Source organism: Mastigoproctus giganteus, chromosome 10 (assembly GCF_048544385.1).
Source record: "Mastigoproctus giganteus isolate SK-2022 chromosome 10, ASM4854438v1, whole genome shotgun sequence".
Taxonomy (NCBI): Eukaryota; Metazoa; Arthropoda; class Arachnida; order Uropygi; family Thelyphonidae; genus Mastigoproctus; species Mastigoproctus giganteus.
The window spans coordinates 157,863,192-157,879,382 of record NC_143584.1 but is presented as its reverse complement, the minus strand read 5'-3'; the positions used below and the strand labels follow the sequence as shown (position 1 = coordinate 157,879,382).

The following is a 16,191-nucleotide window of genomic DNA, read 5'->3' as shown; positions in this document are numbered from 1 at the left end:
CTTAATTTCTATCTCTTCTGACTTTCCTCCTCCTATGCATACTCTTGCTGATTGTCCCCAATACAAATTCACAATTATTCTGATGTCTTTGCCATCAATTCCAGTCTTCTCTAAAATTTTGAACATTTTTGTCACGTCTGGCTCGATCGAAGGCTTTCTCATAATCCAAGAAGCCAGTGTGTACCTCTTGGTTCCCATCTCGACACCTTTCTACTAGACATTGAACTGAAAACAAAGCTTCCCTAGTACCCAGTCCTTGCCAGAAGCCAAATGGACAATCACTAAGTATTTATTCACATCTGTTATGAATTCAGTTGTGTATAATTCTGAGAAGTATCCTCAATTCATGGCTCATCAAACTTATTGTCCTTAGTTGTGTCATTGTCTGCCTTGAATACCCTAAAGATACAGGAAGTGGGCAGGATTTTTCTTCTCGTGGTACCAGATTTCTTCGAACTACCAGTTTTCTTTCCTGATTTTTTACAATTTCATTAGTGTTTACAGATAATCTCTAAAACTTTTTTTTTTTTTTATGTAGACCCCAAACATGAGAGGTATTAGAACCTATAGTACTTGGTACCATGCTTGGATTGGAGGTTGAGAAGACAAAAGATATTTGTTGACATTGGACTTGAACTTCTGTAGACTGTAATTTTCAGGAAATAGGTATGAAGGAAGGTTTTTCCAGAAAACAGCAGTTGAATGAATAAACAAGGAAGATGAAAACTTGGTTCTGTGAGTTTGAAGTTGGACAGTAAATGGATGTTGGGCTGGTGGCGGCATGTGTTCGGACTGTTTTGAAAGATAGAACGGGACTTATAGAAGGCAATTCAGAAGAACAGTGCCCATGGAAATATCTGTAGAAGAGGCATGCAGCAGAAACAGTACATCTATGAGACAGCAAGTGGAGAGACTCTGTTAGAGATGAATCATTAATTAACCTAACTTCCCTCTTCTGAATGGAATTAAGAAGCCTGAGAGAGGTTTTGGGGGCATTACCCCAGATGTGGGAACAGTATTCCTGGTAGGGCAGATTTGTGATTTGTACAGAGTGAGCAGCTGTTTGGAAGAAAAGTAACACCGAGAGTGAAAGAAAAAACCAAGGTTTTTAGATGCAGAGGAAGCAATATTTGTAATGTGCTTGTGCCAAGAGAGATTAGAAATCAGGGTAATCCCCAAAAGAGATATATCATTTTGCCTAGAAATCGGAGCACCAAAGAAGCATAGGAGCAGAAGAATTCTTTTTGCGAGATATAAGACAAGGCTGAGTTTTAGAAGGATTGAAATAACTAAGTTGTCTTTGCCCACTGGGGAATTACCTGAAGATTGGCATTTAAGGAATTGGTATCAGATTTTCGAGAAGTTTAAGCTGATTGAGCAGGGCAAGGTTTCTCAAAATGGAAAGTCAAATGCAATGTGCTATCATCGGCAAAACTATGGATAGGATTTCCAGTCAATGGAAGAAGGTCATTAATATACAAGAGGAAAAGAGTGGGGGAAAGAACTGAATCTTGGGGGACACTGGCATTAGTGGAGAAGTTAGAAGACAGAGAGCCATCTACCATCACCCTCAGTGAGCGATCAGAAAGAAAACTGGATAACCAGTTGCAAAAAACAGTTGGCAAACCATAAGATGGAAGCTTGTTTAGAAGTCCTTTTTATGCCAAACACGATCGAAATCCTTTGAGATGTCTAGAACAACTACTTGTGTTTTGCTGAACTTTTCCATTGAATTGGTCCTTAAATGGGTAACATAAGTCAGAATATCACCAGTGGATCGACACAGACGGAATCCATACTGGCGATTGTTGATCAGACGGAAGGTTTCTAGGTAGTTTAAGAGTTGGCAGTTAATTGATTTCTCCATTACTTTAGAAAGAGTAGAAGTAATTGCAATGGGATGATAATTGGATTGGAGGGATATGTCACCCTTTTTAGAAACTGGCTGGATATGGGCAAATTTCCAAGCAGAAGGAGAAACACCTTTGGAATAAGAAAGTGAATAAAAGCAGCAAAGAACAGGAGTAAAGTAAGTTCAGGAGCACTGGTTTTGAGAACAAGTGGAGAAATACCATCAGGACCTGGAGCTTTCTTAGCATCAAGATTCGTCAAAATCCATCTTACATCCTTTTGACGGAAGACCATAGGTGGCATTGAATGACGGAAGACCATAGGTGGCAATGGCATTGCCAATAACTTTGGCAAGTGACCACAATGCTCGGCTACCATTAGGGCACCACATATAGGTGGTCTTCCGTCAAAAGGAAGACCATAGGTGGCATTGAATGGAGCGTGTTGGGGAATGGTGGGAGGTGTTTTATCAAGATCATTAATACATGAGTTGGAAGAAAAATGGGATGCTAGCAGGTCAGCTTTATCCTTGGCTAAAGTGACAACAGAACCATCTGGTTTGGACTGAGGTGGGAGTGGAGATGGGGAAAAGTTGCGACCAATAGCTTTGGCAAGCGACCACAATGCTCGGCTACCATTAGGGCAAGAAGCAAGTTTTCAACTCTTAGCCTGTTCAAACTCTAGTTCGGACTGATTAATAACTGCTTTACAATTGTTGCGAGCTTTGGTGTAGGCCAAAAATGAAACTGAAGAATTAGAAACAAGCCAATTACAACATGCAATGTTCTTCTCTTGAACAGCATTGGAAAACCAAGGTTTAGATAAAGGATGAGATTTTAAAGTGGAGTGTGGGATAAAGGATTCCATTCCTGCAAGAATAATTTCACTGACACGATCTGAGCAAACGTTGACATCAGAAGTTTTGAAACAGTAATCAGACCATGGAAAAGAAGAAAAGAAGTCTCGCAGGTCATCCCATTTTGCATTCTTGTAATGCTAGACAAAATGACGTTGGGAATAGCCATGAGATAAAGGCTCCATTGGAGAAGAGACAATCATGAAGTTGTGATCTGAGGTGCCTAAAGGATCACTCACTTCGACTGTGTACTTAGAAGGGTTGTTTGTGAGAAAAAGCTCAAGCGTGTTGGCTGTATGGTTAGGATTGTACAGTATTCTTGCAAGTAAATGAACAATCTGTGCAAAATCATTAGTAATTGCAAAAGCCTCAGCATCTTGACCAGCTGGGTCGGTGTGACTAGAAAATGAAAGCCAGCTGGTGTTGTGAACATTAAAATCACCAAGGAAAATTACCTCACTGTTAGGAAAGTTGGACTGGAGAAAGTCAAGTTGCAAAGAGAGGAAGTCAAGAGCTCCGAGTGATTAGTGGAGTTGGGAGAACAGTAGAGGCAACAGATGAATTTTACACAATGAGGTAGAGAGATTTTAAGCCTGAGAAGATCGAAAATAGGTGATTCCGAATTACCAAGTCTTTGACAGGGAATATCAGAACGGACATATGCACAAGTACCACCTTTGAGGGGAAAGGTGGTTCTTGTGCATATCATACAGCGAATAATTTGGGCAAGTTAGATCAGCAGTAGTTGAATCAACTGATAACTGAGATTCTGTTAGAAAAAGTACATGGTGTTTGGCAGACTGCAAGTGGAAATGGAAATCGTTGAGATTAGAATTGAGACCACTTATATTTTTGAAAAAAATTATGAAGCGTTTGGGAGGTTTAGATCTTTTCGCAAATAAGCTTGCTCTATTAGTTTGACAATTCATAGTGTATTCAATAGTAAGAAAAAGTGGGTGGGAAATGCTGTATGACGTAATGAAATTTTTGGATGTAGCGTACACATGGTAAGAATATACCGATCCTTGACATAATGTGGCCTCGACAATGCTCCCTGCATACACACTACTTGGACTCCCTCCAGTCACTATCTGGCAGAGTAGAGATAGCAAGATTCCAGACCACTAGCTGATCTGGAAGCCTCCTAGAGAGTTACCAATAGGTTCGGTCCGGTGTACTAACTACGGCCAGCCTGCGAACACCATTTAGAGCTGTACCCTCGATATGTAAGGAATATTGTATCTCGCCACGATGTTCATCATAACCTGAAAAGTCATCAATCATACTGCACGATGGAAGAGATGGGGAAGGGTTGACCGGACCTTAGCTCTGGAGACTAAACATGGGTTCCACCACTTCAAGCCTGCAATAAGCAAAGTAGTGGTATTGCACCGGTTGATGAGAGTCATCTACCACCTAGTACTGCCTGGTAACACAGAGGGGTGGCATTCCTCCATGTGGTGTGGGCGCCATACCTCGACCCCTGCTTACGTTGGTTCACACCTGAGTGGTCCCACGATGTACTTGTATATGGAGATTATACCCAGGATTGCTAAAAGTCCCACCATCGTGAAGGTACAAGCAGAGGATTTGGCTCTCGCAGACCATCTGGACTTCACAAAAATTAGGTCCACTTGACTTGATTGTCACCCGAATATCAGTTCCATCAGCGTTTTAGACTCCCAGGTAGAAAGTACAGCTTGTCTGGCATATCTGAGAGAATGTCTGTGACAACCTCAAGGAACTAACTGATGAAAATATCTAATGTAATTCATAACTCATAATACAATGGATTTCGGTTATTTGGGCCACCGGTTAATTGAGGCAGCCCATATAACTGGAATGTTTTTTAAGATTTGGGGAAAATCTTCAAAAACAGAACCCAATCGAGAAAATAGCCAGGGTTTACTTCGTTTAATTGGGACAACATGCCGTTTAATCGGGGCAGGAGACCGCAGCACTGGAGATTACCCTATGATTGTCTCCGACCGTACCATGTGGTTTAGTCAGATTTCTGGAGGTCACAATCTTAAAACAATTAGCAGTCACCTGTTTATTGAGCTTTTCTGTTAGTGCAATCTATTATAAACAGACAGTAAACACGATCTTATTGAATTTGCGATAATATCGACAGCTGGAATTCTGTGGGTATTATTATGGTGAAATGTGTTTACACTTCCATGAAATCTTCAATCATATAAAAAAATTAATTTTCAGAATCTTCTCTTCATTCGTATTTTTAAAGCTTCGTAACTCGTAACTCCGTTCTCACTTGCACGTATCGTGTTACTTGCAATTTGTGTGCCATGTTCTTTTGTTATTGATTGCTTATCTTTTTACTGTTTTAAATTTTAACCCCCACCCATTTTTGTCAGTGAACAGAATTGTCAACTAGTTTGTATGTACATATTACAGTACACATTAATTATTCCAATTATCATGTATATTTTTCTGATTTTCACGTATCATTTAATTTTTTAATCGGTAAGGTAATAAAGGGTAAATTTGTGCTTGATATAGCTTTACTTTTATAGCCCGTGGATAATATTCTTCCTATTTTCGCTAATCGCTGTTTAATAGAATTAAAATTCAATTCACAAATGTGATCACAATAACCGGCGCTTACTTCACATCATATAGTGAATGGTACTTTACTGTGGTGAGTCCATCGTAACATGATTTGATTGTACAGTGAACCAATTGTAAAGTGGGGGTCCATTGTATTTTTAACTATTTACATGAAACTTCAGATAATTGGGGCAGCCGCTTAATCGGGCCAAAATGCACTAGTCCCAATGTGTCCCAAATAACCAGAATCGACTGTTATTTCAGTAAATACACCAGCCTGCATATATGAAAGACTTAAAAAAAAATTAAAACACACTCCTCCAGTAACACATGTGAAGAGCCGTGATCGTGCTGGTATTATTTATAGATATAGCAAAACTGTAAACTTCCACTGGTGACAAAGGAGGAGGTCACCTTTGAAAGCTTCAGTGTTGATTTTATTACTTTCAACTCCATAATATTCCTATATATTTTTAATTTTGTCTATCAGTGTATTCTATTTTTATATTAAATATACAGTTTTATCCCATATTTTATTTTATTAAAGGGGTGTTGGTGTATTTATTGCAGTTATTATGAGTTGTTATTTTCCCAACTCCCAAGGCTTATTTTAAGAATGTAATTTGTATATCAATGAATGTGCTTCAGTTTCTTATTCAATTTTTTTCTTTCCAGAAATCTCACATTCCATATCGAGACAGTAAATTAACTCGAATCCTTCAGGAAAGTTTAGGAGGAAATTCTCGTACCACCATTATCATTTGTTGTTCTCCAGCTTCTTTTAATGAATGTGAATCCAGATCTACACTAGAATTTGGAAGAAGGTAAGCTAAGTCAGTGTAATATGTGAAATACTATTGTCATATCACTTATATTCAACATTTATAGAATTACGTAACATGTTAATTGCTATAATGTTAATAAAAAATGTTCCTAGGGGCCTTCATTTTCCCTTTTTTTTTTTAATTTTTGAAAATGTAATTATACCATGACCAAAATACCATGACAGATATACCATGACCTATCCAAAAAAAAAAAAAAAATGTTATTACCAAAATCATATTTTGGAACTGCCAGGCCATCTATATTGATTTTCTGTCTGTAATGCTACATGACACTTGAACACTAAAAGTGAACTGTGACATAAATGTTGTGCTTGATGCTTAAAAAATGTCTTGGCAAGTAATGTTTTGAGTCTTAATGTAGTGTGTAATATAAATCTTAATCTTACCTTGTCTTCCCAGAAAGTTACTCCTGGATTTCAGCCAAGTCTTGAAATAATGCTATGTATTATGTTTTTTCATTTACAGACCTGATGAATATATTAGTATGGATTTAATGCCATTATTAGTGGATTAACCTTCATTACAGAGTATTGTATATGTTGCATACATTATCTGCCATGCTGGTCCAAAAGTTGAGTTACAGCCATAAAATGTGATATACCAAGAAAAATGTATACTTGATGGATTTCACTGAAATCCATCAATTGTTTCTGGAAGAGTATTATTATAAGACTCCATTTACATTATATTTGAAAATAAATATGCATCTGTGATAATAATTCTGAGATCACGACTACTCAAAACTCCTACAAATTCAGGCATTTAACTGGGAGTGATCACCTCTGACAGGAGAGAGCTGATCTGAATGCATAGAGGGTTCTGGGAAGAGGTTGACCTGTCGTAGTTCTTCTCAAACTACCTAAGGCTCATGCAGTCAGTTTCAGCTTTGAAAATCTTGATGTACGCTCCATCTTAAAGAAAATCTCCATTTTGAAGTAATTTGTCGATCAGCTTTGAACCCTATGTAGAAGACTATTATTGTCATGAAAGATCAAGTAACATTTCACTATGTCACAAGGTGCTTTCCTCAGAGATACAGATTGCTCAGAGATACTTCCATTACTATGTCTCCCTTGACCACTTCCACCACCATGACAGTTGTCTTTTTCCCTTATATTAGAGGGATGGGAGCATATTCCACTTCCTTTCGGTATGAGGACATGTTAAGAATCAGTTTGAAAGCTGAATTTTGATTCATGTATATAAAGAGATGTTGCTCATTAGTCTTGGATTGATTTTGTTTGCACCAGAGTAAAATAGGCTTTTCTGTTGGAGAGGATTAAATGAAACACGAACTAGATCATCTCACATAGAATCCTTTTTCTTTGAAACATTTGGTAAACAGTTTGACCTGACTGTCGCTGAGAACTTAAAAATGGAATCTCAATATTAGGACCAAAAAATGATTATTCTGGGATTAGCACTAGCCACATAGTGCAAGAAAGCCCTAGGCTTTTGCTGCACCAGCCTATAATAAATAAATAAAATAAATAAATGAATAATGATAAATATTGAATAAAATAAAATAAACTACCTATGTTGTTTCCCTTGTTATTTAGGTAACTCTTCATCTACCCTTTGAATTTCCCTAAACTGTCATCGTTCAGTTACCTATGGAGGTAACTTACTTTAGTAATTAATAACTTGCTGGCTGCAGTCCAGTCTAAACCTCTCCCCCCATTTGAATTTATAGCCCCCTGTTCTCAAATCGTATTGGTGAAAAATTCGCCTTTGTTCATTTTTTTTATCTTCTTGCAGCCTACATTCAAAGACTCCATTTACATTATATTTGAAAATAAATATGCATCTGTGATAATAATTCTGAGATCACGACTACTCAGAACTACAAATTCAGGCATTTAATTGGGATTGATCACCTCTGACAGGAGAGAGCTGATCTGAATGCATAGAGGGTTCTGGGAAGAGGTTGACCTGTCCTAGTTCTTCTCAAACTACCTAAGGCTCATGCAGTCAGTTTCAGCTTTGAAAATCTTGATGTATGCTCCATCTTAAAGAAAATCTCCATTTTGAAGTAATTTGTCGATCAAGAATTACACCAATTCTTGGTGTGTTTGAATGTTTACATATCATAACAGGAACTGAAACTTGGGTTTATGGATATGATCCCAAAACCAAACAGCAGTCATGTCAATGGAAGACTTCTTTCTCCCTGACCAAAAAAAAAAAAAAAAAAAAGTGACATGCACAGCAAAGCAAAGCATGTTTATAGCATTTTTTGACTATGAGGATATTGTCCATCATGAATACACTCCAGAGAGAGACAAACAATTAGTTTAAGAGTACTACATTGAAGTTGACGTTCCAAAGACTGCAGGCTTAACCATGATAATATGATCCAATGAAATTTTACGAATTGAAATATTTAATATACTCAGCAGAAGCTGTATGACTTTTTGAATAAATTTGGTAAATTGCTGACTTAATTTGGCAGCCAGCTGACTTTCTGTCATGTATTCCTAAGACCAAAGTGCCATTAGACATGTTTTCTTATGGCATTTGAAAGTCTTTGAGCTCCAGACAGAATTCATAGATAGCACATTGCCCACCTGGGTTATTGAAAGAATTAAGTTATACAGTGGTACCTCGGTATACATCCTTAATCCGTTCCAGATCCTTGGACTTATACCAAACAGGACGTATACCAAACGAATTTTTCCCATAAGAAATAAAGGGAAAATGATTAATCTGTTCCCATGAAAAAAACTCCTACTGTTATTGGCATATTATACATTGATGGGGTTGTATAAAATAATTTAAACACTGCTTAATACTAAAATACATAAATACAATAGCAATTAGATGAAATACGGGGGGGGGGGGGGGGGGAGACAGAACTCCTCCTCCCCTGCCGGGGGTGAGGATTACAGGTACCATGCAAGGAAACGTGATACAGATCACAAGATGGTGTTGTTAAATGAAAATTTAACAAACTTTAATTTTCTCTTTTCTGTCTCTTCCCTACTTGGACCTGGGTGAGGATCACCAGGTTTGACGTTTACTAAAAATCTGACCATCGTTCTCGGCATATGGTATGCAGCAGCCAAGTCCCGGATACGCATGCCACCTTCATACTTTTCAACAATCTCTTTTTTCACCTCCATGGTGATCCTAACCATTTTCTTCATTGCTTGGCTCTTCTCATTAACTTTCTTAGAACTCATGGTTAATTAATTTACAAAACATTTATGCAAAAAAAACACAAAATCACATAAATTCACAGAGAGTTATAGCGTGGGTTGTTCACTGAATGGTAGAAACTGTCATACTGACGCTCGTGGGCAGTCGTGGCAGAGATGCCAGATCTTATCCCCTCTCAAAAAACCGAATTCAGTCGATCGAGGACTCAAGTGCGCACCGTGCGCGCATATGTCCTTGGTCGGTTTTATTCGGAAAGCTGAGTGAGGATGGGCGCGCGTGCTTTGCAAGCGCCCATCCTTGGTTGGCTTTTATTCGGTTTTTGGAGAGGGGCTAAGATCTGGCATCTCTGAGTCGTGGCTTTGTCTCGAGAGAGGTAAACAAGGATAGCGTGCGGTGTCATGACTCATTTTTACGCATGCAAGTCGTATTCCAAACAAAGGTCGTATACCAAACAAAATTTTTCGCGTCCAGACAGGGCATATATCAAGTTGGACTTATTCCAAAGCGGACATATACTGAGGTACCATTGTATATTATTTGATTTTAACTTAAATGTTAGTCATGTATTGAGAATCAGTTCATTACCTAATGAGACTATTCGGAGAGCAAGTTTTTCCAACTAAATGGAAATGAAATGATTTCACAAAACAAGTTTCCAGTACATAATTACTGGAATTCTGATAATTCCTCATAATAGTGCTGGATATTAGAGAATGTGGGGAGGGGAGAGTGAATTCAGATGTGCTCTTTCTGGTGCAGTTTTGGAATTGCTCTTGCAGCTAAGACTGATCTGTATTGCTGTTTTTATGAACATGAACAAAATTTTGACTTACTGTCTCTGAAGAGGTGCAAAGTCTGCTACCTTATCTTTCTTGAATCTATGGACAGAAAAATGTTAAAAAAGCTAATATTTAAAAGCATTCTTTAAGTTATAGCATTAGCGTTTAGCATTAGTAGAGGTATACGATGCAGCATCAGCCAAAAAAAAAAAAGGCTCAGATTCACACGTAGTGCTTGGTGTGTAGTTTTGTTATTTAATAGCCACACCTCGTATCATACATTTTGAAAGACATGTTTAATTTTTGTAACAATGAGATCTTAATTTTTAATTAACAATTAATATCTTAATTTCAGTCATTGATTTTTATAAGTAGCATTAACAACTCAGCTGGAGTATAGTGTCACATTTTTACTGATTATCAGGTATTTGCTTTGTGGTGTGAATTGTAGTTGTGTTTGTTGTTTCACCTGCTAACAAATGTGTACTTTGTTTTTCATGTGTGCTCCTGGAAGTACATATGTAGTGAATTTTTTTTTTCCCCCTCAGGTTCATTACAAGTACATCATATCTGTAATTTTCATATGTGAATCATTATGAATTTGTCCAATACATGCTGTACTTTTATTTGATGCAGATTTAATAGATGGCAGTACAAAATTTATTCTTTGAAAATTGGAGGTTGTTGTAGTAGTAGGAGAGGCATGTGATGCAAGAAAGCAAATGTATGAGCTTATCTAGCATCAGCCAAAAAAAAAAAAAAAAAAAAAAAAAAACAACAACAACAATAATAATAATTTTTCACACATCCATTCCCTCTAAAAGTTTGTCCAGTTCCTCCTTGAATTTATTTAAGCTATCAACTTCCACAAAGACAGATGGAAGTTTTTTCCAGCAATCAACTACCCACTGGCTAAAGGCAAATTTCTACACATCTATTCTACAACTATCTTTCCTTATTTTGAATTTATGCCCCCTCAGGTGCGTAATATGAGCAAGCGGAAGAATCCAATCAGAATTCAGTGTGCTCAACCTATTCAAGTCCTTATACACCTTGCCTAGTTTCCAGCCACTGCAATTTGCAGAGCTTAAGCCTTTCTTGGTAAGAGGACCCCTTTGTTCCCCTCACCAATCTTGTTGCCGTTCTCTGTACACGCTCAACCAACTCAACATCCTTCCTAAAATGAGGCCTCCAGACCTGTACGCAGTACTCAAGGCATGGCCTGACCATTACCTTATACAAAGGGATAATCACCTCCTTTTCCCTACTAGCAAAATTCCTGTATATCATTGACAATACTCTATGACCTGCTCTGGCAACCTGTCTGCATTGCTGAGAAAACTTCATATCTGAGTGCACAATTATTCCCAGGTCTTTTTTTTTTTTTTTCTTTTCCGTTTTTTTCCCCAATTTCTAACACATAGTTGGTACGTTTCTCTGGAGTTCTACCCATATGCAGTACTTTGTATCTGTCAATGTTAAACTTCAGTTGCCACTTCTCAGCCCATCTGCCCAAATTTACTAGATCCTGTTGCAATAGCACACTGCCATTACTGTCATTAACAACCCGGCCAACCTTTGTATCATCTGCATACTTGGACATTAAGCCTGTTATACCTTCATCATATCATTGATAAATATACAAAACAGCAGCAGGCCCAACACTGAATCCTGTGGGACTCCACTAATAACATTAGTCCATGAAGAGCAGCGTCCATTGATTGCCACTCTGTCTTCTCCCACTCAACCACCCTTTATCCATTGTAGCAACTTACCCTTAATGTGATTACTGCTCCAGTTTGTACAGTACTCTTCCATGTGCAACAGTATCAAAAGCTTTCCTGAAATCAAAGTATATGATATCAAAATAATTTTTTGCATCCAGTTCCTTTGTAACCACATCATAGTATCCAATCAAATTTGTTAGACAAGACTTCCCCTTAACAAACCTATACTGTGTTTGAATTATTACTGCAGTCTTGTCCAGATGATCCTGTAATGCTTCTTTAACCAATGACTCCATAATTTTCCCCTGAACAAAAGTTAAACTAACAGGTATGTAATTACTCATGTCACCTTTTGATTCCACTTTGTGAATTGGGGATACATATGCACATCTCAAGTCCGTGGGGACTTCTTGAGTCCAAGGATGCTATCATAATTATAGCTAAGGATTTGCTTACTTCCTTTGCCGCCTCCTTTAATATAACTGGATAGATCTCATCCACCCTGGGTGCCGTTCCTCTGTTTAACTTCAACAATTTCTCCTCACTTTGCTCTCAGTTATTATAAAATCATTAAGCTCCTTGTTGGTTTAATAAGCTTCTATCCTTCACTTCACTGAAGGATTCCTCATGTGTGAATGTAGATGCAAAATACTCATTGTTTGTCAGCTATCCGAGCAGGATCATCAACAGTCAAACCATCGATACCAAGTGGACCAATCTGATTCATCCCCTTTCTTCTAGAGTTTATATAAGTAAAGAAGTCCTTGCTGTTTTTCTTAGCATCCTTTGCCAAAGATTTCTTGTTATCTGTCTTCGCTTGCCTAATCTCCTTTGTGACTTGATTATAGACTAGCTTATCTGCCGTTGACTTCTGTGTTGCCGGATAATTTATATGCAGCCTATGCATTTTTCTTCTCTGTCATGAGTGTCGTTAGTTCATCTGACATCCATTTAGGCCTAAACCTTGAACAATATTTCTTAATTGGCATGAAAAGCCTAGTAGCTTCCACTATTAATTCCTTGAATGATTAATTCCCATTTAGAATTTGCTGTTGGTAACATTATCAGTTGGTCCCACTGTACAGAATTTAAAAACTATGTGAGGCCAATGTAATCACCTTTACGAAAGCAAAAACCCTTCCCGTTACCCTTGATGGTAATTATATCTTTAAGTAAATCCCACATCAGTACACTGTAATCACTGCTGCCTAGTTGTTCCTTTATCTGAAAATTCTTAATGCATGAATAATCACTGCTGATAACCAGATCAAGAGTATTACCCTCTCTGGTTGCCACATCTGTCACATTTGTCAACCATTTTTGTTTGATTTTGACTTACAAAAGCCAAAATTGAAATTCTCAGTGATTCTGATCCAGAAGTCAATGAAATTGATACATACATGCACACACACATTATGGATATTGGTAACTATCTAGTTGACCTTTGAATTTCTTTAAACTGTCAGCCTCAACTACATGTGGAAGCAGTTTGTTCCAGTAATCGACTTGCTGGGTAAAAGTAAACTTCTTACAGTCTAATCTAAATCTCTTTCCCTCTAATTTGAATTCATGGCTGCTAGTTCTGTAATTTATTATAACAGTGTAAATTCTTCCTTCATTCATTTTGCTAACCTGTCTGAGTCTTATACACATCAATCGCATTCCCCTCTGCTGTGCATAGTTATCAAGCTATGTAGCACGCATAATTGAAGTTTTTCGTCATAAGGTTGCCCTTTTGCCGATCTCACTATGTGAGTTGCCCATCTTTGGACCCTTTAAAGAAGCTCAGTGTCTTTATTCATGTTAGGTCTCGATACCACATGTGTGAGTTCCCACAGAAATGGAATACACAGTATTCCAAATGTGGTTTTAGAACTGCCTTATACAATGGGACTGAATTTTTGCAAAACTTAAATTTCACAGGGAAACTCACTCCATGTAGAAAATTCACTATGGGGAACCCATAGTGAATTTTCTACATGGAGTGAGTTTCCCATCTGTGGCAGACTCACTGAATAAAAAGGTTAGTTTAGTGTAAACATGTAATTGTTTTTTAATTTTTTTTATGAAAGGATTTATTTGTGAAAGATTATTAGGGTTCAGTAATTTTCAAGAAGATATGTGGGAATGGAAAATTCAAATTCAAATTTTGAGATTTTTACTTAGAATGATCTTAAGTAATGGACATTTAACTTCACATAAATTTGAGCTTAAATTGAAAATTTATTGAATACTAAATATAATTCAGTTGCACTTTATTAAGCTAATGAGTAAGTAAATTGATCCCCCCTCATCTTGCATACTCAACTACTTGACAGCCTTACTCTTTTTATTGATAGTTTTTTAAAGCTATTGGATTCATTCTTGTCTATGGAGGAAGAAAGGTTTTTTTTTGTTTTAGTACTCTATTACACAGTAGGAAATTTTTTTTAATACCTATTCTACTATAAAAAAAAAAAAAAACCTATTCTACATTACTTTAAAACCTTAATGTTAATTGTATATTATTATAATTGTAATAAAATACAAAGTCAGTTAGTTAATTGCCTTGATGCTAACTGGTTCCTGTTCAGTGATTACTTTAAAAAGTGACTGAATTGTCAGGTGTAAAAGATAACGTGTTCATCATCATCTGCGGATGCATTGGTGATTGGTTACTCCATTAACCCATTAACCCATAACCATGTTACTTTTTAATTTCAAAAAGTAAAAAACACTGACTCATATATATTATGCAAATTAAATGGTTTAGTGTGTGATACTTGGAACCACCAGAGGCAGAAAAAAAAAAATCCTAACACAAAGACACATTCAGTTAAATGAATAAAATTGCAGTTGATGTCGATGTCTTAGATCTGCTCTGACATTCCACTCTCAAAACAAATTAGTTTACTTTACAAGCTGTAAACTAAGACCATGTCCTCATGGTTTCACTCGTTTTAATGATGATGCACTCATTAAAGAGTGACATTTTCAAGTAGTTGAGTACAGATCGGTTACCTCACTTAACTTACTGAAGTGCATTTGAATTATACTCATTAGTCAGTATATTTTCAGTTTAAGCTCAAGACGTACGTGAAATTGTGTCCATTACTTAACACATTCCCTGTACCTGATTCATACAAGCATCAAATACCACTACAAGTGATGTCTGTTACTGCATATAAGCAATTAAAAAGCACCCAGGTGCTGTGCTGTAATGCATATAGGTGGTCATTTTCAAGTGGTCAATAAATGAGTGCTGAAAGTAAAAGCATATGAAATTAACAAGTGTTCAATTCTCTCAGCACACTGATTGGATGCTGGGCTATTATATCAAGCAATGACGCTCGGTTTTTGTTTATAGCTTTGTATGCAGTTTTATTATATTTTTTTCCCTTATGTCTTTGGTTATTTCATTTAACAATTCATTAACACATTTACTCCATATTTCTGAAATATTCTTCTGTTTTGTTTTAGCTTCATCCTTATTATTTTTTATTACCATAGTTGTGGTTTTTTCACCTGCTCTGCAATTTTTAAGTGAAAGCCAAAACATTTTTCCACCTTCCTTGATACTTGTTTTCCAAAATGGCCCCAGAATTTTTATTTAGTGTCCTTCACACTCAGTTTAGCCCTCCTGCACATTTTTTTTTTTTTATTACGCTAAGGATTTAATAGTGGTTTTATTTGCTAAAAATTTAATTTATTTTATCTTTTCTCTAATTGCCTCTTTAACTTGGATTAGCTGTGTTGTCTTGAAAATGCTGTTTTTTGGCACCTCACATCTCTTGCAGCTTCTACTCAGGTTCTCTTAAATTTTTTAATTCTCCATCTAAATTGTCTTAGGATCAAGAATGTCATTTAATTTTTTGAGCAAGGTTTCTTTATTTAATGTTTGTCATCAAATCGGGAAGCACTTTGATTTTTGCCAGTTTTGACACGTCTTTCAACTTCTTATTTTGACACTCATTACCATTTTTAATTTTCTCAAAATTAAAAATGCTTTTCTTGTTTATATTATTATTATTATTAGCCATATGGTACAAGGAAGCCTGAGGCTTATGCTGTACCAGACAAAAAAAACTTTCTGAGTTATCCTGAGAGAGAGAGAAAAGAATGATAATGCTTGTTGCCAGATTTTCCTAAAACATCTACGTTTATACAGTTGTCATCTGCTATCCTGCTGTTTAAATCTTCAACCACCACTAATCTGTTTCTGCCTTTTTCTTAGTTACTAAAGAATGCTTCTACTTATTATTTTATTTTATTTTATTTTTTTTTTTTTTTGGAGTCTAACTGTGGCGTGAATGTACAAATTTCATCACCCAACTTTCCATCTTTAAATTTTGTACTATAATGATAGTGCTACTCTCATCAAAGTAAACTTTCTTTCACACTTCAGAATTGGAGAGAAATTCTGTAGG

The 16,191-nt window shown here is 36.7% G+C and overlaps 1 protein-coding gene across 2 annotated transcripts in view; it reads left to right on the top strand.

The window, feature by feature from the left end:
- Positions 1-16,191, top strand: part of LOC150079406 (kinesin heavy chain-like) — a 429,176-nt gene that overhangs the window by 170,874 nt on the left and 242,111 nt on the right. For both annotated transcript variants that reach the window (XM_090383638.1, XM_090383639.1), the window contains exon 10: positions 5,951-6,099. In XM_090383638.1, the coding sequence (XP_090239764.1) occupies positions 5,951-6,099 (149 nt within the window). The remainder of the gene's footprint in view (positions 1-5,950; positions 6,100-16,191) is intronic.